The sequence below is a fragment of the Zea mays genome, chromosome 1 (genome assembly GCF_902167145.1).
Source record: "Zea mays cultivar B73 chromosome 1, Zm-B73-REFERENCE-NAM-5.0, whole genome shotgun sequence".
NCBI classification, from domain to species: Eukaryota; Viridiplantae; Streptophyta; class Magnoliopsida; order Poales; family Poaceae; genus Zea; species Zea mays.
In genome coordinates, this window is record NC_050096.1 from 174866054 (window position 1) to 174891605 (window position 25552).

At 54.2% G+C, this 25552-nt stretch overlaps 2 protein-coding genes across 4 annotated transcripts; one reads left to right on the forward strand and one right to left on the reverse strand.

Moving 5' to 3' along the window:
- Positions 1-1411: 1411 nt before the first annotated feature.
- Positions 1412-25168, forward strand: LOC103645055 (protein ROOT HAIR DEFECTIVE 3 homolog 1). 3 transcript variants are annotated; one of them, XM_020546528.3, is made up of 23 exons: positions 1430-1774; positions 3379-3445; positions 3634-3736; positions 15750-15820; positions 15934-15997; positions 16098-16163; positions 16288-16335; positions 16424-16486; positions 16565-16621; positions 16750-16908; positions 19878-19946; positions 20024-20115; positions 21819-21897; positions 22147-22312; positions 22743-22867; positions 22983-23245; positions 23335-23431; positions 23510-23668; positions 23755-23859; positions 23979-24073; positions 24162-24258; positions 24402-24833; positions 24912-25168. In XM_020546528.3, the coding sequence occupies exons 1-22, from the start codon at positions 1615-1617 to the stop codon at positions 24783-24785; spliced, it is 2589 nt and encodes an 862-aa protein (XP_020402117.1). In that variant the 5' UTR covers positions 1430-1614; the 3' UTR covers positions 24786-24833; positions 24912-25168. The 3 variants fall into 3 exon arrangements, with proteins under 3 accessions (XP_020402116.1, XP_020402117.1, XP_020402118.1); XM_020546529.2 differs by having other exon boundaries at positions 24915-25155; XM_020546527.3 differs by having other exon boundaries at positions 1412-1774; positions 24402-25168.
- On the reverse strand, positions 17583-19649 carry LOC100304353 (uncharacterized). Its single transcript, XM_020546530.2, has one exon. The coding sequence runs from the start codon at positions 19131-19133 to the stop codon at positions 18633-18635; it is 501 nt and encodes a 166-aa protein (XP_020402119.1). The 5' UTR covers positions 19134-19649; the 3' UTR covers positions 17583-18632.
- Positions 25169-25552: the final 384 nt, after the last annotated feature.

The following is a 25552-nucleotide window of genomic DNA, read 5'->3' on the forward strand; positions in this document are numbered from 1 at the left end:
GAGGACCACACCGCCCAATGGTGGGGCCCACGCCACGTCTGGCTGTCACTCGGCCCCGTTTGTAAGCCCCTCCCTGGGGTAGAGTTTACTGTGTATTTGATCAAGTTGTAGCTAACATCGCTGTAATGACCTCGTATGTGGAATATTTTGGGGCTGTAGCAGGTAACCAAGGGCATAATTGTACTTAGAAGGGCACATTCACCCATCTGGTTGTCTATAAATACTCCTGCAATGTACATTGATAGGACATGCTTAACAAGACACTACAGTTCCATACCTACTGTTTATTGAGCACATGAATACCCCCTTTCCCCGTCGTTTAAGCCCGCTTGACCACGTGTCAATCGATACCAACAACCGTCTGAAGCCAACTAGCCAAAGCTCGCTTCTACCGAGTTCATGGATGGCACTATTAGACAAAAGCCCACGATAAAGAAGGCTTGTACATTAACTTCGTCTCCTATAACTTTCAATACCACTGAGACATTATCTTCGTCTACTATTGGCCTATTGGAGCAGTGTCCCAATGGTTGGACACGAGAATGATTTTATTATAAGTTTAATTTGATGAAGTTTACTGAGATGAAGGAACTCATCATAAGCCTCTTGATGCACTCATTTGGGATAAAAATTCACTATGCAATTCTGCCTTTATTTCACAAACAACAATGATAGCTTGTAATATCATTTGTGAGCATATGCGTACATGTTGCTTGGTTCAATAACATATAGTTTACTATGCACCCCTGTGTCCCAAGACATAACCACCTCTGGTTCCAAGGCAAAAAAAATGGTTACACCTTATATTATGGGACAAAAAGAGTATTGTTAAGGATGGACGATCACTGTCAAAGTCCAACGACGAAGAAGAGGTGAATAACAAGATTGCTAACGAGGAGTTTACAACAACACCATACTAGTTTTAGTCCTTTGGCAAGTTTTCAAAGCCCTACAATGATATGATTGCCGCTATTGATACAATTGTCAACGAAATACTTAAAAATTAATACTCCGTTCTCGAATATTTGTCGTCGGCTAGTTCATTTTTTAACTAAAACACGATAAATGAAAAAGAACGGATGAACAATAGAAGACAAAATTGTTAATTGGTTCCTATAGAATTTGTATAAATTCCTATGAAAATAACATAGAAAGTTTGTTACACGAAGATTGGATAAAAAGTAACAAAAAAGAACAAAAACCCATATTTTAAAAGTAATTTATAATCATATTTTGCAATTTGTGACCCTAATAACCCAAACAATTTGAATTGTTTCTTAGGAGTATTATTCTCGGGGCCAAAGCCTCGTAAAAAAGTGTAAACCGATCCAAACCGCAATATAAAATTCCTATCCAGGGGCATTAGCGAAAAAACCATTAGCAAGACCAAGGCACGGGCGCACACGGGCACACGGCGGTTAGGGGCCGCGGGGTACAAGTGTAAACCAGGAGTGGGGGCTTTCGCCGCGCGCGCATGGTGCTCCGCGAAAGCCGAGCGGCCGGACAAGTGAAGCGCGGCCACGATCGACCGGCCCCGGCCCCCCATCGTCGCATCCCATCCATCCCATTTCCCCCACGAGCCCTAGGCGCGTCCACGGCGGCACGGAACCGGAGATGGAGGAGAGCGACGCGGCGGAGGGGGTGGCGGTGCAGCTGATCGACGGCGAGGGCGAGTTCGCGGCCGAGGGGGCGGAGCGGTTCATGGCGGCCGCCGGCGTCGCCGGGTGCGGGCTCTCCTACGCCGTCGTCTCCATCATGGGGCCACAGAGCAGCGGTACGCTTTGCTTGCACCGCCTCCGCAGTCAGCACCGTTCCCGTCCCGCGCTCGACGGTCCATCCACCAAGGCGGTTGGGTTGGTCCGATACTCTGATCCCGAGCTCGATCTCCGGCAGGGCCATGCGTGCGTCCGCGCTGGCCGCCTGTTCGATGGAATGCTGCGTGCGCCGTCGATCATGCGGCTCTAATGTCTGGGCTAAATGACTGTCATCGAACAATTCGGCGACCGTGTAGGGCTTTGCCCGCGTCAGACATCGCCTTGAGTATTTGCGTTGGCGTCGCATGAATTGTGGTTGTTGGTGCTAACGGGCGGTTCAGTTGATTTGTGGCCGACGGTGCACTTATTAAGTGGTGTGTGTATGTGTAGTACTCGTAGTATTCTGCTTTAATTTTAAACAATGCATTAATTGCCCTCTCATGTTATGCATATATTAATTTGGTAATGGAGAATGAATTTGTGCATCCTCAAAACTGCGGACCTCACTGGCTGGTATTTTGGCCACCCGAAACCTAGGTAACTAAAACTGGCTTCTCGAACATAAACACCTGCACTCATTTGTGGACCTTGTCTTGCCAATTTGATGGCTTTGTTCTAGCAACTTTGCTACTAATGGTCCTCCTAATGCATAGTATGCACTACGCAGTGCTATGCTGCTTCAGCAAGCTACAGTAGCAGTGGAACTAAGCCTTATTTTTCTGATCCATCCTTGTTTTCTACCGTACTTTTGGACAGTCCATTGTTGATTTTGCTAACTGTGGCTTGTTGGTATCCTGAAAAAAAATTGGCACATACTTGGACTTCAAAGAACGGTTCCAGGTTCCTGTACATGGCATATGTTATACTCCCTCCTTACCAAATTAGATCAACTTCTAAGTTGTCCTAAGTCAAATTATTTTAACTTTAACCAAAATTATAGAAAAGAGCATCAACATTTATGACACCAAATCAGTATCACAAGATAAGCGAAAGGGCCTCTAGCGTAATGGTTAAGACTTCCGAGTAGCACCTCCAAGTCCTGGGTTCGATCCCCCTCGGTCCTCGGGGGCGAATTTCTGGCTTGGTTAAAAAAAATCTCATCGTCGTGCCCCGCACCCTCCTGGGTTACGTCTTGCGCGCCACCCTCCGGCTGGGTCGTTGCAGAGTGGGCGGTGATGGCCCGCTAGTGATGGGGGTAGGATTTGAAGATTTTCTCGACCGGGATCATGTTTTGGTCTCTTCTTAATATAATACCGGGAGAGCGGTCTTTCCCTCCCCGACGAGTTTTTTTAGTATAACAAGATACATCATGAAAATATATTTTCTTAATGATCTAATTTGACTTTGGGCAATGTTCCCAAGTACCTGACTTCACACTAAGAGTTGTTGTGTTTCAACTTAGGCAGCCTGGAAAACCTTTACTGTCTTTTCTGATACCGAACTGTAAGTTTTGCTTTCACTTCATGTTCTTCGACTGAGGCTGAGAGCCTTATATATTGGGATCTCTGCTCCTTTTCACAAAAAAGACACTTGTATGCTTTTGGTAAACTTTGAGCAAGTAATTTATATACGTTTAGTAATAAGCATTTATTTTTCATCATACCTTTTTTTTTATTTTGAGCAGGAAAGAGTACCTTGTTGAATCAATTATTTGGTACCAATTTTAGGGAGATGGATGCATTCAGAGGAAGGTATGTAACATTTGCTCCCCCCTTGATTATCTTTGTTTATTCATTCATATATAAATAATTTATTAACTAATTTCTTGTCATTTTTTTATACCCATTATCACCCCTAACCTTATCATGAAAACACATGCTGCTGCTATTATTTATTTATGTTGATAGAAAAATTGTTGCTGTTCTATTTTTCTTATTAGGAGTCAAACTACTAAAGGTATCTGGATAGCACGCTGTGTTGGTGTTGAGCCTTGTACTGTTGTATTGGATCTTGAGGGTACCGATGGAAGAGAGAGAGGAGAGGTAACGCTCTGTACACACTACACAGGTCAATTATAATGTATAGTGTGAATTAGCAAACCCTTCAAGTGGTAGTGTGCATGGTAGAATTTTTCTGAAGTTCGGGTAGTTATGCATGGCAGTTAACATTTTTTTTGGTTCCTTGATTTACTGCATGACAGTTAACTCTTTTTTTTTCAATTTTTTTGGTCTTCTTTGATTTAGTGCCTAGCCTACCAATCTTGAATTTAGATTGTACAAGGCAAGTGTAAAACCTGGTCTATACTTTGATATTAACAGAAGAGGTTCCTCTTTATTTTTTGCTTAAGTACTACATGACAGTCATCAGATAATTCTAATCGCGAAGATTTTTTATTTGAGGAAAAGGTTATTACAAAATTCAGACTCACCCAGTATTAGACTCTGTCCTCCTGTTGTGATTGCTTTGACATGGGATTGCTGCATAAGTTTCTCGTATTGAAGTAATAAGAAATGAATATATCTTCCAGTGAATTTCACCTTCTTGATTTGTACTATCTGTTAGAATACCCTCTCACCCTCTGTAATGGGCCTGGCCCAGTTACTGTATTAATAGATCACCCAACCCCTGTTAGGGTTAGAGTTTCCAATATGGTATAGAGCCAGTTTTTTTCCCTCCTCTCTCCCACAGCAGCCGCCGCCACCTTCCTCTGCTCTCCCCTGCCTCCACTGCGCCGCCGGCTGCCTCCTCCGCGCGGGCCGCCTGGGCTGAGCACCTGCGCTGCCCTCCTGCACCGCCGGTTCCGCGCGGCCCTGCTCCTCCAGCGCCGGACCTCTACCCGCGCCGGCCGCCGCCGACCCTGCCCCCCTCTGCTCCGGCCGCCGCCGCCTCCTCTGCTCCACCCGTCGTCACCTCCTCTCTCTCCCACCGGCTCTCTCTCTCCTGCTCTCTTCCTCGCAGCAGCCCGGCGCCAGGACGCCGCCGAGGACCGCCCTGCTCATCCGCCCCGACGCCCGACCGACCTGGTCCGCGCGACCCGCGCGCCTGGCCGCTCGCCGAAGTCAGCCGCGCCCTTCTGCTCCGGTCCGTCACCGTCTCGTCTCCCTGCCGGCCGCGCCCGCTGCTGGCTCCTCGCGCTCCGACTGCGGCCCTGCTCCCCGTGCTCCATGGCGTCCCTCCCCCCAACCGCCGCCATGACCACCGTCGCGACTGCAGCCGTTGACCCGGCCCACTCCGTCGACTCCGAGCTCGGATTCCCCTTGCCCAGCGCTGCCGGTGCCACCACCGCGGTCAGCACGCGTGCCGCCGGCCCCATCACCTCCGGATTTGGCCTACCGGGCAACCCGACGCGCACCGGTGTCCTCACGGTCTTCTCTCGCCGACACGTCTTCCCCGACACCCGCCCCCTGGATTCTCCCCCACTCGGCCGCTCGTTGCCGACACCACCTGGGCTTCCACGACGCTCTCCACCGACTCCACTGTGTCATCGGCTATCGCGGCCATCCAGGCTGCCCTAGCCGCCTCTCAGGAGCGCGAGCGCGCCGCGTCCCGCGCCCTGGAACAGGAGCGCGCCCTGGCTGCCACACTGACCGCCCAGATGACCACCGCGCAGCGCATCGTCATCGGCCCTCCTCCGGTCGACCAGGAGACACCCCTGCCCACCCCAGAGGCTCCCCACGCCTCTGGACTCGATGTCGACCACATCGCCGCTCTCCACGCCCAGGCGGCCGGACTTCAGAACATCCGGTCCCTCGTGTCCGTCGTTCTGGACCCGGCGTCCTCCCACTACCCTCGCTGGAGGGGGCAGGTCCTTCTCACCCTGCGGCGCTACGCCCTCGACGACCACGTCCTCGACGACGTCGCCACCCCGCCATCCCGGGCCTGGTCCCTGATGGACTCCGTGGTCCTCTCCTGGCTCCACGGAACCATCACCGTCGAGCTCCAGGACATCATCCGTGACCAGGCGGACACAGGTCGCCAGGCGTGGCTCGCCCTCGAAGAACAGTTCCTCGGGAACCGGGACGCTCGCGCTCTGCACCTCGACGCCCAGTTCCACCTGTTCTCTCAGGGGGGCCTCTCTGTGGACGAGTACTGTCGCCAGATGAAGGGCATGGCGGACTCTCTCCGCGACCTCGGCGAGCCTGTCGTCGACCGGACCTTGGTGTTGAACCTTCTGCGTGGCCTCAGCCCCCGCTATGGCCACCTGAAGGCTCTCATCAAGAGGACCGTTCCTTTTCCCACATTCCATGCCGTCAGGAACGAGCTTCTCCTCGAGGAGCTCACCATGGCACATGAGGCCACTGCTCTTGCTCCGGCGCTCTACAGCGCTCCTCCCGGTGATCAGGCACCTTCCGGGGGACAGGCCCCTCGCCCTCCGTCGACTGGGGCCCCTACCCGCCCCACACCTGTCGTCCCTGCGGCCCCTCGTCAGGCGTCCGCCGCTGACGGCAGTCGTCGTTCCCGCAAGGGTGGTCGTGGGGGTGGCGGCTCCTCTCGTGGTGGTCCCCCCGGCCGGGGTGGCGGCCAGGCGTGACCGTCATTCTATAACCCTTGGACCGGGACCATCGCCATGTGGCCGGGTCAGGCACCACGTGCCTCCCGTCCTCCGGTGCCAGCCCTCCTGACTGTGCCACCCTACGGCGTGCCTCCCACGCCTCCCTATGGCGTGCCTGCATCACATCCGGCTCCGCCCCACCTCCTGCCCCCGGGGACCCCCACGACGACTTGGTCCCCGCTATCGACAACGCCTCCGTCGCCGCTGCTTTCAGCACCATGGCGATGACCCCCCCTTCCTCCGACTGGGTGATCGACTCTGGTGCCTCCTACCACACCACTCCCACTACAGGCACGCTCTCTCGCTCCCATCCCCCCACTCCTCTCATCCTTCATCGATCGTCGTTGGGAACGGTTGTTAGACTACCTGTCTAGGGTTTGGGGTGTTCCCCCTGTAATTACCGTCATACCCTCTCTGTAATGGGCCTGGCCCATATACTTAATCTATTAATACTACTCCCTACCCCGTTTAGGGTCATGGGTTCAGTTTCCAACATGGTATCATCAGCCTAGGTTTAGGTTTCCTGTCCTACAGCCGCCAGGGGCTTCCTCTCCCCTGCAGCCGCCGACCCCAGCCGCCGGCTCCTCTCCCACCTCTCCCCTGCAGCCGCCGGCCGCCGCTGCTTCCCGCCGCTTCTGCGCGGCCGCTGCCAGGAACGCCGCCGTGCAGCGCAGTGCCCGCGCCCGTCCGCGCCGAGCAGCCGAGCACCACGCCCGTCCGCGCCCTACAGCGTGCGCCGCCCCGACGTCCGCGCCCGACCGCGCCGCCGCCGCGCCTTCTGGCCCATGGCGGACCTCCCCCCGGACGCGCACGCCACCTCCGGCCTGGCGCCCCCGCCCCTGGTCGCGGGCCTGCACACCACCGCTGGCCTGGCGCACCCGCCCCTGGCCGCGGGCCTGGGCGCGGCCCCCGCTCCCCTGGCCGCCGGCAACCCCTCCCTGGGCCTCCCTGCTGCCGGCCAGACCCACCCCATGGGCCCCGGCCGCTCCCTGGCCGGACTCCTCACTCCCCACAGCGCACACGCAGATGCCGAGGCTCCCTACATCACCGGCCTCAGGCCACTCCGCGACGTCTCTTCTCCGGCCCTCCGTCGTGGCTCTCCACCGGGGTTTCCTGCCCTCGCGGCACCCGCCGGTACCGACTCCTCACTCGGCAACACCCTCACTACGATCCAGGCGGCTGTGACGGCCTCGTGGGAGCGCGAGCGCGCCGCCTCCCTCGCCCTGGAGCGTGAGCGTGCCCTGGGTGCCGCTCTGACCACCCAGATGGTCACCACGCAGCGCCTCCTCGGCCGCCCGCCAGTCGCCCCTGTGGAACCCCCGGAGGACCCCCTCGCCTCTGACCTCGACGCCGACCTCATCGCTGCACTCCACGCTCAAGCCGCAGGTCTGCACAACATCCGGGCTCTCGTGTCCGTGGTGTTGGATCCGGCGTCTCCCCACTACCCCCGTTGGCGAGGACAGGTCCTTCTCACGCTGCGGAGGTTCGTCCTCGACGATCACGTCCTCATCGACCACGACGCTCCGCCGCCTCGCTTCTGGTGCCTCATGGATAGCGTTGTCCTCTCGTGGCTCCACGACACCATCACCGTTGAGCTCCAGGACATCATCCGCGACCAGGCGGACACTGCGCGCCAGGCGTGGCTCGCTCTCGAGGACCAGTTCCTCGGGAATCGGGATGCGCGGGCGCTCCACCTCGACGCCCAGTTCCACCTGTTCTCTCATGGGGACCTCTCCGTGGGAGAATACTGCCGCCAGATGAAGGGCCTGGCTGACTCTCTCCGCGATCTCGGCGAGCCTGTTGCCGATCGTACCCTGGTGCTGAACCTCCTGCGTGGCCTCAGCCCCCGCTACGGCCACCTGAAGGCTCTCATCAAGAGGAGTGTGCCTTTCCCCACCTTCCACGTCGTGCGGAACGAGCTTCTCCTCGAGGAGCTCACCATGGCGAATGAGGCACCCACTCCTGCCTAGGCTCTCTACAGCGCTCCTACCAGCGGTCAGCCGCCTTCAGGGGGCCAGGCCACCCGCCCTCCGTCGATCGGGGCTCCTACCCGCCCTCCACCCGCCGTCCCGGCGGCCCCTCGTCTGACTTCCACGACCGACGGGGGTCGTCGCTCCCGCAAGGGCGGCCGTGGGGGTGGCGGATCCTCTCGTGGTGGTCCCTCCGGCCGGGGTGGCGGCCACGCGTGGCCGTCCGTCTACAACCCCTGGACCGGGACCATCGCCATGTGGCCGGGCCAGGCACCCAGTGCCTCCCGTCCCCCGGCGCCGGCCCTCCTGACTACACCTCACTACGGCATGCCCCCGACGCCTCCTTACGGTGTGCCCGTCGTGCCCCAGGCTCCGCCCGCGCTCCTGCCCTCGGGGACACACACCTCGACGCCTTGGTCCCCGCCGGCTGAGTGATCGACTCCGGTGCCTCGTACCACACCACTCCCACGACAGGCACGCTCTCTCGCTCCCATCCCCCCTCCCCTCTCACCCATCCTCAATCGTTGTTGGAAACGGTTCCACTCTGCCTGTCACCTCAGTAGGTGCCTCGGTTCTCCCTGGGCCGTTTTACCTCAACGATGTTCTCGTAGCTCCCCACATCACTCACAATCTTCTTTCTGTTCGTCGATTCACCACTGACAACTCCTGCTCCATTGAGTTTGACCCCTCTGGTTTTTCTGTGAAGGATCTGGCCACCAGGACCCTTCTCGCCCGCTGTGACAGCTCGGGGCCGCTCTACACGCTCCAGCCCTCCACCGCCGGCATGTCTTCACCTCCTGTCCTGGTCTCCACCACCTCCTCCACCACTTGGCATCGTCGTCTCAGCCACCCTGGACCCGACGTCATGACCAAGATTACCAGTAGTCTAGATCCTTCATGTAGTAGGGGACATTTTGAGGGTCTCTGTCATGCTTGTCAGTTAGGCCGACACACTCGTCTCCCATTTACTACTTCTTCTTCTCGGGCTGAGCAGGCTTTTGACCTGGTTCATTGTGATCTTTGGACCTTCCCTGTACTCAGTCTTTCTGGTTATAAATACTATTTGGTGATTCTGGATGATTTTTCCCATTTTCTCTGGACCTTCCCGCTTCGGTTGAAGTCAGACACATTCACCACCCTCACACACTTCTTCACCTGGGTATCCACTCAGTTTCGTCGCCCGGTCCGTGCTCTGCAGTGTGACAATGGCCGCGAGTTCGATAACAACGCCTCTCGCTCTTTCTTCCTCACTCATGGCGTCCAGTTACGTCTCTCGTGCCCCTACACCTCTGCATAGAACGGCCGTGCCGAACGCATGATCCGCACCACCACCAATATGCTCCGCTGCCTCCTCTTCCAGGCGTCTCTCCCTGCCAGCTACTGGGCAGAGGCCCTGCACACTGCCACCCACCTCCTCAACCGTCTTCCCTCGAAGGCGGTGCGCCACCCTACCCCCCACTTCGCTATACGGCACACCCCCTTCCTATGACCACCTTCGTGTGTTCGGCTGTGCCTGCTACCTTAACACTTCCGCCACCGCTCCACATAAGCTTTCTCCTCGCTCCACCCGTTGTCTATTCCTTGGCTACTCTCCTGACCACAAGGGGTACCAGTGTCTGGACCTCACCTCCCACCGCATCATCATCTCTCGTCATGTCATCTTCGACGAAGATGTGTTTCCCCTCGCTGGCTCAACCCCACCCACCGATCTTGACTCCCTCCTCGAGTCCGATCCGATTCCTCCCCCACCTCCGGCTTCCCGTCTTGCACCGTTACCTGCTCCTCGTGCGGTCTCGACGACCTCTCCCGCGCCACGCGCGACTCCGTCGACCCCGCCTGCGCCACGCGCGGCCCCGTCAATCATGCCTGCGCCCCGCGCGGCCACGTCGACCACACCTGCGCCACGCGCGGCCCCGTCGACCCCGCCTGCGCCACGCACGGCCCCGTCGACCCCGCCTGCGCCACACACGGCCCCGTCGACCACGCCTGCGCCACGCGCGGCCCCGTCGACCCCGCCTGTGCCACGCGCGGCCCCGTCGACCCCGGCTAGCTTCGCCAACCTCGCACTCGTCTACCATCGCCGCGGCCACGCCACTACCTCGGCGCCCCCCAATCGGGCCCGTCGACGAGCTCGGCCCGTTTCGCCGACCCTGCCGTCGTCTATCACCGCCGCGAACCGGCCACCCCCGCCGCTCTCGACGTTCCGGCGGTTCGCTCCGAGTCGTCCGTTTACCACCCGGTCGCCATCCACCGCGACCCCGGGCACGTCCACCCGATGGTGACTCGGCGCGCTGCTGGCGTTCTCCGCCCCGTCGACCGGCTGATCCTGGCAGCTGCTACATCTAGCACTCCACCCGACGCTTCCCCGGTGCCCTCCTCCGTTCGCCGACCCACATTGGCGTTGTGCTATGGAGGAGGAGTACGCGGCCCTCTTGGCCAACCACACCTGGGACCTGGTGCCACGTCCACCAGGCACCAACGTGGTCACCGGCAAGTGGCTATATCGCCACAAGCTGACCTCGGACGGCTCCCTCGACCGCTACAAGGCCCGTTGGGTCCTTCGGGGCTTCACCCAGCGCCCCAGAGTGGACTACGACGAGACCTTCAGCCCTGTCGTCAAGTTCGCCACTGTTCGCGCCGTCCTCTCCCTCGCCCTCTCCCGCGACTGGGCTACCATCAGCTCGATGTCAAGAATGCCTTTCTCCATGGCACTCTGACGGAGACGGTCTACTGCAGCCAGCCCACCGGCTTCGTCGACGCTGACCGTCCGGATCTGGTTTGCCGGCTGAATCGGTCCCTGTACGGCCTCAAACAGGCGCCTCGGGCTTGGTACAGTCGCTTCGCCTCCTACCTGGCCTCCATCGGCTTCGTCGAGGCCAAGTCGGACACGTCCCTGTTCATCTTCCGGCGCGGCGACGACACCGTCTACCTCCTGCTCTACGTCGACGACATTGTACTCACGGCATCCACCGCCGACCTTCTACACCGCACGATCGTCGCCCTTCAGCGGGAGTTCGCGATGAAGGACCTGGGGCCCCTACACCACTTCCTCGGCATCACCGCCGAACGTCGGCCTCAGGGTCTCTTCCTCCACCAGCGCCAGTACGCCATCGACATCCTGGAGCGGGCTGGCATGTCTGACTGCAAGCCCTGCCCCACGCCTGTCGACACTCAGGCGAAGCTCTCTGAGGACGACGGGCCTCCGGTCGCCGACGCGACGTCATACCGGAGCCTCACCGGCGCGCTCCAGTACCTCATGTTCTCCAGGCCCGACATCGCTTACGCCGTCCAGCAGGTGTGCCTGCATATGCACACTCCGCGTGAGCCCCATCTCACTGCGCTCAAGCGGATTCTGCGCTACCTCCGCGGCTCCCTCGACTACGGCCTCCTACTCCGCCCATCCCCGACGTCGGAGCTCGTGGTCTACACCGATGCTGACTGGGCTGGCTGCCCTGACATGCGCCGGTCCACCTCCGGCTACGCCGTGTTCCTGGGCGCCAACCTCGTCTCTTGGGCCGCCAAGAGGCAGCCCGTCGTCTCTCGCTCCAGCGCTGAGGCCGAGTACCGTGTCGTGGCCAACGGTGTGGCAGAGGCCTCCTGGCTACGCCAGCTCCTTCACGAGCTCCACAGTCCCCTTCAGCGCGCCACTCTCGTCTACTGCGACAACGTCAGTGCGGTCTACCTCTCCACCAACCTCGTGCAGCATCAGCGCACGAAACACGTCGAGATCGACCTGCACTTCGTCCGCGAGCGTGTCGCTGCCGGTGACGTTCGGGTTCTCAGCGTCCCCACCACGCTGCAGTTCGCTGACATCTTCACCAAGGGACTACCGTCGAGTGTATTCTTAGACTTTCGATCCAGTCTCAACATCTGTACAGGATAGAGTTGTGACTGCGGGGGGGTGTTAGACTACCCGTCTAGGGTTTGGGGTGTTCCCCCTGTAATTACCGTCATACCCTCTCTGTAATGGGCCTGGCCCATATACTTAATCTATTAATACTACTCCCTACCCCGTTTAGGGTCATGGGTTCAGTTTCCAACAACGGTTCCACTCTGCCCGTCACCTCAGTCGGTGCCTCGGTTCTCCCTGGACCGTTCTACCTCAACGACGTTCTCGTTGCCCCCCACATCACTCATAATCTCCTTTTTGTTCGTCGTTTCACCACTGACAACTCTTGTTCCATTGAGTTTGACCCCTCTGGTTTCTCTGTGAAGGATCTGGCCACCAGGACTCCCCTCGCCCGCTGTGACAGCTCGGGGCCCCTCTACACGCTCCGGCCATCCACCTCCGGCGCGTCACCGCCTCCTGCCCTGGTCTCCACCACCTCCTCCACCACTTGGCATCGTCGTCTCGGACATCCCGGACCTGACGTCATGACCAAGATTACCAGTAGCCTAGATCCTTCATGTAGTAGGGGACATTTTGGAGGCATATGTCATGTGTGTCAGTTAGGCCGGCATACTCGCCTCCCGTTCACCACTTCTTCTCGGGCTGAGCAGGCTTTTGACCTGGTTCATTGTGATCTCTGGACCTCTCCTGTACTCAGTCTTTCTGGTTATAAATACTATTTGGTGATCTTGGATGATTTTTCCCATTTTCTTTGGACTTTTCCTCTTAGATTGAAATCCGACACATTCGCCACCCTCACACACTTCTTCGCCTGGGTCTCCACCCAGTTTCACCGCCCGGTCCGTGCCCTGCAGTGTGACAACGGCCGCGAGTTCGACAATCACGCCTCCCGCTCTTTCTTTCTCACTCATGGCGTCCAGTTGCGTCTCTCGTGCCCTTACACCTCTGCCCAAAACGGCCGGGCCGAACGCATGATTCGCACCACCACCAATATGATCCGCTGCCTTCTCTTCCAGGCGTCTCTCCCTGCCAGCTACTGTGCAGAGGCCCTACACACCGCCACCCACCTTCTGAACCGTCTTCCCTCCAAGGCGGTGAGCCACCCTACTCCCTACTTCGCCCTGTACGGCACCGCCCCCACCTACGCCCACCTTCGTGTGTTCGACTGTGTTTGCTACCCTAACACTTCTGCTACCGCCCCTCATAAGCTTTCTCCTCGCTCCACCCGCTGCCTCTTCCTTGGCTACTCATCTGATCACAAGGGGTATCGATGTCTGGACCTCGCCTCCCACCGCATCATCATCTCTCGTCACGTCGTCTTCAACGAGGATGTGTTTCCCCTTGCTGGCCCCTCCCCACCTACCGATCTCGACTCCCTCCTCGAGTCCGATCCGGTCCCCACCCCCTACCAGCCTACCCGCCTTGCGCCGTTATCCGCACCCCGTGCGGCCCCGACGCCGCGGCTCGCGCCTATTCCCGCGCCACGCGCGGCTCCGTCGATCACGCCTGCGCCACGCGCGGCCCCGCCGACCCCTCCCGCACCATGCGCGGCCCCGTCGACGCCCACGGCTCGCTTCGCCGACCCCGCGCTCGTCTACCGCCGCCGCCGCCACGTCACTACATCGGCACCTGCCGACCCGGGCCCGTCGACGAGCCCGGTGCGCTTCGCCGACCCCGCCGTCGTCTATCACCGCCGCTAGTCGGCCACGCCCGTGGCCCCCGACGTCCCGGCAGGCCGCCCCGAGCCACCGGTGTACCACCCGGTCGCCATCCACCGCGACCCCGGGCACGTCCACCCGATGGTGACCCGGCGCGTCGCCGACATTCTTCGACCTGCCGACCGGCTGATCTTGGCAGCTGATACGACTGCCACTCCACCGGACGCCTCCCCGGTCCCCTCCTCCGTTCGTACCGCTCTCGCCGACCCACACTGGCGACGCGCTATGGAGGAGGAGTACGCGGCCCTCCTGGCCAACCACACCTGGGACCTGGTGCCGTGTCCACCAGGCACCAACGTGGTCACCGGCAAGTGGCTCTTTCGCCACAAACTTACCTCGGACGGCTCCCTCGACCGCTACAAGGCCCGTTGGGTCCTTCGGGGCTTCACCCAACGCCCCGGAGTGGACTACGACGAGACCTTTAGCCCCGTCGTCAAGTTCGCCACTGTTCGCACCGTCCTCTCCCTCGCCCTCTCCCGGGACTGGGCGATCCATCAGCTCGACGTCAAGAATGCCTTCCTCCACGGCACTCTGACGGAGACTGTCTACTGCAGCCAGCCCACCGGCTTCGTCAACGAAGCCCGTCCGGATCTGGTCTGCCGGCTGAACCGCTCTCTCTACGGCCTCAAGCAGGCGCCGCGGGCCTGGTACAGTCGCTTCGCTTCCTACTTGGCCTCCATCGGCTTCGTCGAGGCCAAGTCGGACACGTCCCTCTTCATCTACCGACGCGGCGCCGACACCGTCTTCCTTCTGCTCTACGTCGACGACATTGTGCTCACGGCATCCACCGCCGACCTTCTACAGCGCACGATCGTCGCCCTACAGCGGGAGTTCGCGATGAAGGACCTGGGGCCCCTCCACCACTTCCTCGGCATAACCGCCGAGCGTCGGCCCCAGGGTCTCTTCCTCCATCAGCGCCAATACGCCATCGACATACTGGAGCGGGCCGTTATGTCCGACTGCAAGGCCTGCTCCACGCCTGTCGACACTCAGGCGAAGCTCTCAGAGGACGACGGGCCCCCGGTCATCGATCCGACGTCCTACCGGAGCCTCACCAGCGCGCTCCAGTACCTCACCTTCTCCAGGCCTGACATCGCCTACGCCGTTCAGCAGGTGTGCCTCCATATGCACGCCCCGCGGGAGCCTCATCTCACCGCTCTCAAGAGGATCCTACGCTACCTCCGCGGCTCCCTCGACTACGGCCTCCTTCTCCGGCCATCCCCGACGTCAGACCTCGTGGTCTATACCGACGCTGACTGGGCTGGCTGTCCGGACACGCGTCGATCCACCTCCGGTTACGCCGTGTTCCTGGGCGCTAACCTCGTCTCCTGGGCCGCCAAGCGGCAGCCTGTTGTCTCTCGCTCCAGTGCTGAGGCCGAGTACCGCGCTGTGGCCAACGGCGTGGCAGAGGCCTCCTGGCTGCGACAGCTCCTCCACGAGCTCCACAGTCCCCTCCAGCGCGCCACCCTCGTCTACTGCGACAACGTCAGCGCTGTCTACCTCTCCACCAATCCCGTGCAGCATCAGCGCACGAAGCACGTGGAGATCGACCTGCACTTCGTCCGGGAGCGTGTCGCCGCCGGTGACGTTCGGGTTCTCAGCGTCCCCACCACGCTGCAGTTCGCCGACATCTTCACCAAGGGGTTACCGTCGAGTGTATTTTCAGACTTTCGCTCCAGTCTCAACATCTGTACAGGATAGAGTTGTGACTGCGGGGGGTGTTAGAATACCCTCTCACCCTCTGTAATGGGCCTGGCCCAGTTACTGTATTAATAGATCACCCAACTCCTGTTAGGGTTAGGGTTTCCAATACTATCGTTATAAAAGGCGCCTTACATGAGTGATTTGTTCAAGCGACTCGATAATGCATGTGGATGACTTTTATGCATGTTTCTTTTAGGAGGTTATTTGTAAACTTTGTTTTCTGACACTCCTCTCTCTCTTTCTGTTTTTTGTCACATTTAGGATGACACTGCATTTGAGAAGCAAAGTTCGTTATTTGCTCTTGCAATTTCAGATATAGTTCTAATTAACATGTGAGTCACCCTATATGATATTTGTGATGACTTCCCTTATGGACTTATTTGTTGAACCTTTAGTTTTCACACTTACTACAGACTTTTTGTTATCACTATGTGTATGTGTATAGGTGGTGCCATGATATTGGCCGTGAGCAAGCTGCCAATAAACCACTCCTAAAGACAGTATTTCAGGTACCGATGTTAAATTTCTGTCTTCCAGGCTACCTTTATGCACAGCTGATATACATAGTCCTGATCATCTGATGTGTTACTTGGACATCTGAGTTTGTAGGTCATGATGCGTTTGTTTAGTCCTCGGAAGACAACACTGCTATTTGTTATACGTGATAAAACCAGGGTTTGCCTCTCTTTTGTTGCATTGCATTCTTGAATTAATTCATCCAAAAATATGAAATATATTCAGAGTACAATATTTTTTCCGCTTTTTAGCTAATCTCAGGCACATGATTGTTTTTATGTAGACTCCACTTGAACATCTAGAACCAGTTCTAAGGGAGGATATACAAAAGGTGATGGCATCCTTTCTTTCATTCATTCATCTTTGTTTACTAGCTTGTTGGCTTCCTCTAGTTCTAATATTGTCACAGATTTGATCAGATATGGAACTCTGTTGCCAAGCCAGAGGCACACAAAGACACCCCTATCAATGAATTCTTCAATGTAAGCTATATATTTTTGTCGTACAATCTTTAAAAATAAGATTATGCTTTTACTAGAACGTCATTTGTCAATGTGAAGGTGCAAGTTACTGCATTGTCCAGTTTTGAGGAAAAAGAGGACCAGTTTAGGGAACAGGTACTTCAAAGATCATTTGAAAGTTTAAACTCGTACTGTGTAGATTTTTTTTGTAGGGAAAGTAATGCAAAATGTTTCTATTTGTAATGAATAATTATTTTCAAGAACCTTACTTTTACCTTGAACAGGTTCAACAACTTAGGCAGAGATTTTCAAATTCAATTGCACCAGGAGGTCTTGCAGGTGATAGAAGAGGAGTAGTTCCTGCTTCAGGTTTTTTGTTTAGTTCACAACAGATTTGGAAAGTTATCCGAGAGAACAAGGATCTTGATCTTCCTGCTCACAAGGTACCTCTCTTTCCTGCTTGCATAAGACCCATGCTAGATCGCTACACCAATTCACTTTGAAGGGGTCCTCTAGAATTTTTTTTCTCGAAAACGCAGGAGAGGTACGAATTTTTTTTCTCGAAAACGCAGGAGAGGTACGCATTATTCAATAATAGAAGGATAGAGCAAACACAGGCAAAATAAACACCTCACAAACAATAAAAAGGGGAGGGGTGGTTTAAATTACATACAATCGGGTAAACATTAGAACAGCGGCCAACACAAATTGAGCATTATTCCCATTCGACCTCTTCACTTGGCGCAACGAGTGAACATAGGCCCTTGACTCTTGCTACACCATGGTTTTAGATTTCGTCACCAGCCAAACTCAACACCGTAGATAGGCGAGGGGAAATTCTGTTGAAGACACACTCATTCTTGTGTTTAGGGTGTTCAAACCCTTTTGAAGAGTGTTAGGAACTAAGATGGACGCTCGCCGCCACCATTCAAGAAGTAAAAAGAGGAGACCTCATCGGGCTGTGGGGAGAGAGCCACTAGCCCCAATCGCTGGAGAAGGATAAACCAGAAGTGCCTTGTTAAGACGCATCTAACCAACAGATGGTTAATCGTTTGTTTTTTTTTTAACGAACTAGGCAGAGATGCCGATTATATTAAAAAGAAGAAGAGACCCAGACTAGGCAAAACGACCAAACAACAGCGTATGGTTGGATTGGAACATCAACATGTGCCACACAACACTCGAACCAACTAGAAACAACAAAAGTGGGCTGGTTGGATTGGGACATCAACAGATGACCACACAACACTTTTGCTCTACTCCACTCACCTCGTCAGCAGTTCTAAAGCCTGGCTCAAGTCATCGTTGTCGAGCTTAGCACCGAGGCTTAGCAGCTCCGACTTCATGCACCAGACCACAAACCAACTCCTACAACCAAAACTAACAAGACCACGAAGGGCAAACCCACCAACGCAATGCAGAAGAGCACCTAAAGCTGCCATGAGTTATCATTGCCAAGCATGGTTGTAAAGTAGCCAGCGACTCTGACTTACCATGGCAAATCTTAGATGATCCAAACGAAAACAGGCAGGCGGCCCGAAGCGAAAGGTCACAACAGGCCATCATTGTTGAGCTCAAACCAAGGAGCAGCTCCGACTTCCAATCTTGATCTGGCGCCCCGCCCCCGACATATGCCCAACCTCCAAAGCAAACCAGTCCACGAAGGAGGGAGGGTTTTGCTTCATGTCATCATTGTCGAGTCACATCCTCTAACGTAGCAGCTCCGACCTCACGTTGCAAGTCCCTTCCTCTACCCGCATATCGGGCATCGAGAAGCGAAAGCATCAACTAAATGCGACGTCGTGGTCAAGACGAATTTCAATAGTGACGCCTTTAGGAAGGGAATGACGTCGGGGACACCTCCATCGCCTGTCCGAGATGGATTGAGCTTTCGCCCAAAAAAAACGATGCTGGGGAATGTGACACCCTCGACAAGAGAAGCGCCACGGACATCACCGTCGCCGAGACTTTCGCCCAAGATGTCTCCCAACACATCGTGAGGTCAAGAAGCTGGGCCATAGCAAGTTGTCTTTGTCGTCGTAGCTGCCCTGCGATCCCGCACAAACCCTTCTAGAGGGGCATCGACGGCTCGACGCATCGGCTACCGCAACAGCCTCAAAGCTGCGTCGGTCGCCACCCCCTCTAGCAGGGCACACGGAGCTCGATTTCACCTTGCCGTGTGCGTCATGCTATCACGCGCCGAAGCCGATGCCGGCAGTCGTCGCCGGCCTGGCACTCGCGGCCACTGCGAGGGTCTCACCCCCGCCACGAGGAGATGACCGCCGTGCAGGTACGGTCGCTGCACCTCCTCCCCGAGCCGCCAGGAGCTCCGCGCAAGAGGGCCACAACGGCCGCTCAAAGAGCCAGCTGAACGACATGTTGCTGCATCTGCCGATCGGCGCCAGCTCGCGCCCCGGCGGGCAGCACGGTGCAGCCACCGACCGTGCAGCGCGAAGAAGGTAGCGAACGAGGCCGAGGACGACCGGCGGGTGGGAGGCGGTTGCTCTCCCGGCCTGTGATGCTTCGGGTCGGCGTCGCACTCCTCACCCCCAACTTCGTCGACACGGTGAGCTTCCACGTGCACGCCGTCAGTGGGCCGTTGCACCACCGCCACCGCGCCTCTACCTGCAACGCCCACGCGAGCGCACGGCACCGCCACGAACACCATGACCACGCCCCGGCCACGAGTTCCCTCCCGCGTGGATCTGGGCGCTCGCGACGCCAACTGGGCGGATGCGTCGCCGCCACCATCCTGGGGGCCCGGCGGGCATGCCGGCCAACCCCTCTGGCAGCCGTGAGACAGAGAGAAGGGGCAGTGGGGCGGTAGCGGCTAGGGTTTTGCCGCTCGAGTCGCCCACGCGGGGGAGCTGCAGCCTTCTCTACCCCGTGACTTTATTTCGCGAAAGAGTTGCATTATCAATATATTAAGAAGAAAAGAGTAAGGGTCTGGGAAGAGACCAAATACAAAAACCTCCTTACAGAAGTAGAAAAACAAAAACATCAAAAGACTCATCTATAACCCATTAGTGGTCCAAGGCCAACAGCTTAAGACCAAAGACTTCTAAGGGCTCTAGCTCCAGCCATTCCCCACAGAGCTGCATCCTCATGAATGTATTTCGATGTTTCCAGAGCCACCATGCTACTAGGATTACCATCGTATTAAAACATTTTCTCTGAATTTTTGGCACTTGACATTCAACTCTACTCCACCAGTCTTAGAATATCATAAAGTGATAAAACAAATCACAACAAAATAAATGACAACTCATGTTTTTTTAATAAGACGAATGATTAAAGTGTTGGAAAAAGCCAATTGCGTCATATATTTGCGAAGGGAGTATTACAAATTTTTAAAATAAAATACTCAACCCCTTTTATTCATGATTTACTTCCATTTGCTTTACCATGCAAGGTAATGGTTGCTACAGTTCGATGTGATGAAATTGCAAACGAGAAGTTTGGATGCATAACCTCAGACACAGTAAGATTTTGCTAGTTCATGACCATTCAACTTTTGTACAGGTTTTGGGTTTTACTAATGTGTTTTATTTTCTTTAGGAATGGTTGGATGTGGAGAGTGCTGTCCAATCTGGTCCAGTACCTGGTTTTGGAAAAAAACTTGGCAATATCGTCGACGTTCACTTGCAAGAGTAAGCCCTTGAGTGATTTGAGTCATTGACAGCCTTATGGTTGTACAACGTGATTACCAGTCCTTCCAACTTTACAAGCTATCAGGTGTATGCCTTTTATGTTCTATACATCTGCCAATAACGGTGTATGCCTTTTATGTTCTATACATCTGCCAATAACCCTTGCACTTATAAGAAAATTTTCTAAACAACCAATTTTTCTGTCTGAACTGTATTCAACAGAAAGTGAACACATGCTTATTACATTAATACTACTATATCTATCTGTTTTTATTAAATCCACATTTAAAAATACTTACATGTTTTTTTAGAACGACGCAGGAGAACAGTGTGTCATTTCATTAAGGGAGAAGAAAAATATAAACAAACAAAGGCCCTAGGGACCAGAACCCAACACTTCCAATTAAACATGCCACGCACACTCTAGGTATATGACCAAAATACTAAGAAAGACAACTTAAGTGTTCCCCATCTTGGCGTGCAGCGTGCAAAGCTCTGAATTTCCAGCAAGACACCACAAGCTGCACTCCTCAATTTCTCGGATCACCATCAAAACACTAGGTCTTATCCCATCAAACACACAAGGTTAAGTCTCTATATATATGTAACCTTCTTCTATACAATACATTAAGGGCTTTGCCATTCCAGACCCTGCCCCTTCCCCTTCCTCATCGGTGGCGTGGCCACGTGGGCACGCGTGCAGCAGCCGCCGCGGGATGTAGGGGAGCAACAGCCGCCGCAGCCTCGCGGGCGCTCCCATCCCCAATGGCGGCCAACCCTTCCTCCACCGGCGCGGCACCTCTCCCTCCTGCGCAGCCAAGCTCCCCTCCCGTGCAGCCCCTCATCATCGCGCTGGCCACCTCCTAACTGCCCGCGCTAACGCCGCATCAGCGCCTTCCACTTCGAGCTTCTCCCATCGCTTTCGCTGGATCCGTCGCTGTCGCGGCCTTCCCGGCCGGATTCACCGTTGTTGCGGCCTTCTCGGCTAGATTCGTTGTCCCTTTAGCCGAATCGCCGTAGCTGGATCCGTCGCTGTCGTGGCCTTCCCGGCCGGATCAACTGTTATCCCTTCTATTCTGCCGCGGGCGCGGCCACCATGACCAGCGCAGACGCGTGCACTGTCGTCGGCCTCCCTAGCAGGGCCCCTCGACGTCCGGACGATCGAAGAAGCAAGAAGGTCGGTATGCTGCCTGCTGGTGCTCTTTTGTTGTGTCGCCCTGTCGACCATTGACGCTCGAACGTCGCCTCCTCCCGAAGAACAGGCTACTGCTGCGTGTATCCTAACCATGACCACCTCGACTTCGGCTACCTCATCATCCACGGGCTATCGTCTTCTCAGAGTCCACGACGGTCTCTACTCCAACCGCAATATTCGCACCCTAACGACGTTGCTACTGCGTGTGGGGGGGGGGGGGGGGGTTTAACCCGTCGTCTCCTACCTTCGGCTTCTACTCTATTATCATCGTGTGCAGTGCCCCCGTTGGCCGTTGCGACTGCGGGGGAATGTTAGACTTAGACCGTGTCTGTGTGTTGGTCGGCACCACTGTTGGGCTGTTGGCCCATTAAAGTTAGGGTTAAGTCTCTATATATATGTAACCTTCCCTATGCAATACATCAAGGGGTTTCCCATTCCAATAATTTAGAAATGACGGGAAACTTGTGCTCATGAATAGAACTTAGAGTTGTGAATCTTAATTTTTTAGGTATGACAAAGAAGCTGTCTATTTTGATGAAGCTGTAAGGAAAGGAAAACGACAGCATTTGGAGTCCAGAATACTGAATGTAAGGCCTTCTTGTACATTTATTATTATTTTGTTGCTCAAGATTAGTATATCTTATGCTTTTTTAACTGAAAGTACTATAGGCCTTGTGAATTAAAATTTCTGAGCTGCTGAAGTCCTTTGAAAAGTACTTCTGGTATTAAAGAGTGCATGCTGAAATCTTTCTTATCCATAAGTAGTTTTGTTTCATTATATTTCTTGCAGTGCCATTTGCTGTTATCCCTCTAATTTAATCTAAAATTTGTTGCAGCTTGTCCAACCTGCATTCCAGAAAATGTTGACTCATCTGCGTGTGAAGGCTCTAGAAAAATTTAAAACTGGTCTTAATTCATCTTTGGAGAGTGGAAAAGGATTCGCAGTATCTGCTCGAGACAATACTGAATGCTCTCTCAAAGAATTTGAACAAGGCTGTGCAGGTAAACATCATACACTCGTATAATTTCTTCTCAAGCACCAGTAAAATTTAACCCTTACTAAAAACACTCAAAATAGTAATTTGTTCTCAAAAGTAGTGTGCTGGATATTGAAACTTACTAAAGAAGCCTGGTGTCATCCAAAGAATATCATTTTTTTTATATTCTATTCTGTAACATCTCTTTTATCCATTCATTTACTTATTTCATGTGTTTCTTTCGTCTTATAATCCTTAAGTTGATACTGCAATCCGCCTCAGGCCTTGTTCGGTTATTGATATTACATGTGTATTGGGTGGGATTGAGATGAATTTTGACTTGTTATGGATTTAAACCGGCTCAATCACACCCAATACATGTGGATTATCACCAAAACGAACAAGCCCTCATGTGAAATTGATGTGTCAATCTGACAAGCACACTTGTATTCTAGATGCTATAATCAAGCAAGCGAACTGGGACTGCTCTAAAATGCTAGAGAAAGTTCGGCGTGATATTGAAGATCATGCACTTTCAATTCGTGAAAGCAAGCTATCCGAAATGACAAGACACGCTAAGGTTATGTATGGCAAGCTGAAAGAGATTTTAATCACTAGCTTAGCAATGCATAATTTTCTTCTGGATTTATTTGCATATCTGATATTATATGGTTACCATATGGTAATAATTGCAGGACAAACTAAGAAAAGCACTTGCTGAACCTGTGGAGTCTCTATTTGATGCTGCAGACCAAACAACCTGGCAATCAATAAGAAACATTTACAAACGTGAGACAGATGCCATCCTACCAGAGTTTCTGAATAACCTTTGTCAGTTTGAAATGGAATACGCTCCGGCAGAAGAAATGGTATCCAAATTAAAGGATTACGCCCGGAGTGTTGTGGAAAGTAAAGCTAAAGAGGAATCTAGCAAAGTATTGATCCATATGAAGGAGAGGTTGATAAAATTCTTTGTTATTTTTTTGGGGGGGGGGGGGGGGGGGGGGGGGGGAGGGGGGATTCTGACACTGTTTCCTTTGTTGCCAGGTTCACAACAGTGTTTAGCCATGACAAGGATTCAATTCCAAGGGTCTGGACAGGAAAGGAAGATGTTCGTGCAATAGCAAAGGAAGCTCGATCTGCGGTACAAGAACCACACACTTCCAACAATCCTCAGTCTTATGTTTTCTGTTTGTAAAATGCACTTATGCTTATGTTTCAGGCTCTCAAACTTCTGTCTGTAATGGCGGCCATTCGCTGGGATGACGAGCCAGATAGGATTGAAAGCATCCTCACTTCAACACTTCTGGAAGGCTCTGTTGTATCAAAGATTGCAAGTGCTGCTTCTGCTGATCCACTTGCTTCTACCACTTGGGAAGAGGTAACTTTGTGTTGGTCTGTTCTTGCACAAGCAAACAATGGAAGCGTAGGTGTGCATGTAACACCACTTTATGAAACTCGAAACAGATTGCTCCAAAGCATACAATGATTACCCCGTCTCAGTGCAAGTCACTGTGGAAACAATTTAAAGCAGAAACTGAGTTCACGATTACACAAGCAGTATCCACACAGGTGTGCATTTCATACAACATAGCTTTGATTTCTGATATCAGTCTAGCCCTAAGGGTGAAAGCTGTACCTACATCTCTTTTTAAAAAAATTTTACTTCACCTTTTGTTTTTTCACCCCAGCAAGCTCACAGGCGCGGTAATAGTAAACTGCCTCCTCCTTGGGCAATCGTGGCCATTGCTATTCTTGGTTTCAATGAGATCATGGTGCTTATTAGGTACTTCCGTACTTGGTAGCACTATGCTATGTAGTTCTTTACGTTCAGCTTAACAATTGCATGGCACTGATGTTCTTACTGTCCGCAGGAATCCCATTTATCTGTTCTTGCTATTTGTGGGCTACTTGATGGTCAAAGCTTTGGCGATGCAGCTAGATGTCAGCAGAGAATTCCAGAATGGAGTGGTATGATCTGAACACTTGATATAACGTTCCGCCGTCGCTTCATTCTTATTGTAACAGGAACGTCATATCGGTTCATGAGTTGCCTCAGCTCTATCCACTTTGAATTAGGCTCATAACAAGTTAAACCGATCGTGTGCACGCAGGTTCCTGGAATAATCTCTGTGTCGGTGAAGCTCCTACCAGCGATACAGAACCTGGTGAACAAAGTGGCAGCCGAGCAGCAAGCTGAGCACCAGCAGCAGCACCCGCACCCTCACCCTCACACTCAGGCCCCAGGACCCCCACAGCCACAGATGCAGCCGCCGCCGCTGCTCCTGAGCCCGAGAAGCCCCATGAGCGAGCTGCGGAGGCTGCACATGCCGCGCAGCCCGCGCAGCCCGCGCAAGGTGGCGTCGCCGGCGCCATCCTCGTCGTCGTCATCGTCTGCCGTGTCGTCCCCTAGGCACGTTGGCGAGGACCAGAAGCCAAGACCAGGGGCAGTCGGGGCGCCTGAGAACGAGGCCACCGTCGCCGACTCGATAGTGTGATCCACGCACCAGCCATCGTGGCGCGCGTTTGACTGCTATAGGTACAAGGTATGGAGTATGAACTATGGACCTTCTGCTGTCTCCTATTTCAATGCATTATGTATAGTGATTATCGTTATGCTTCAGTAGGATATCAAGGCAGAAATAATGCAGGACCCTCTTCTGCCGTGCAATCCTTTAGTTTTTGCAAGGAGAGGGAGGGGATAATGCATAGATGGACAATTGCTACCTGGCACCATTTTTCAGCATATGTATAGAAAGGAGCTACCCATTTGAAACTGAAAGTCGTAGGCATTGTTTAATTAAGTGCGCTAGAAATACCCCAGCCGCATTCAGCTCTTTTTATATATATGCTAACACCGTAATCTAATGTTTAAACGCTATCCGGTTCATTGGCTACAACTGTCAATGATATGTACCGAGACTTATTACTTCATAGCTATCGGTAATCTATCTACTACGACTTGTAGGCCCACGAGAAAAAAAAAGTTTTTTTTTGCTAGGATCGACACATGGAAATACTTTTTTTCTTCTATCTGCACCGAATCCAGATCGCGACGCGACGCGGCGCAGAGGACAGGAGGGGGTACTGTTGCGTACATGGCGTTGCCTCCGGGACGCCTGCAAGAGGCCAAGACATGCCCCGTGCTCTCCCACGTCTGGCGCGCCAAATCCCATATACTTCTACCGGACTGACTGGTGGCCAATACGGGGGAACGGGAAACGGCACATGGAGAGATTCGTCCGGCCGCCGCTGCCCCCTCTCA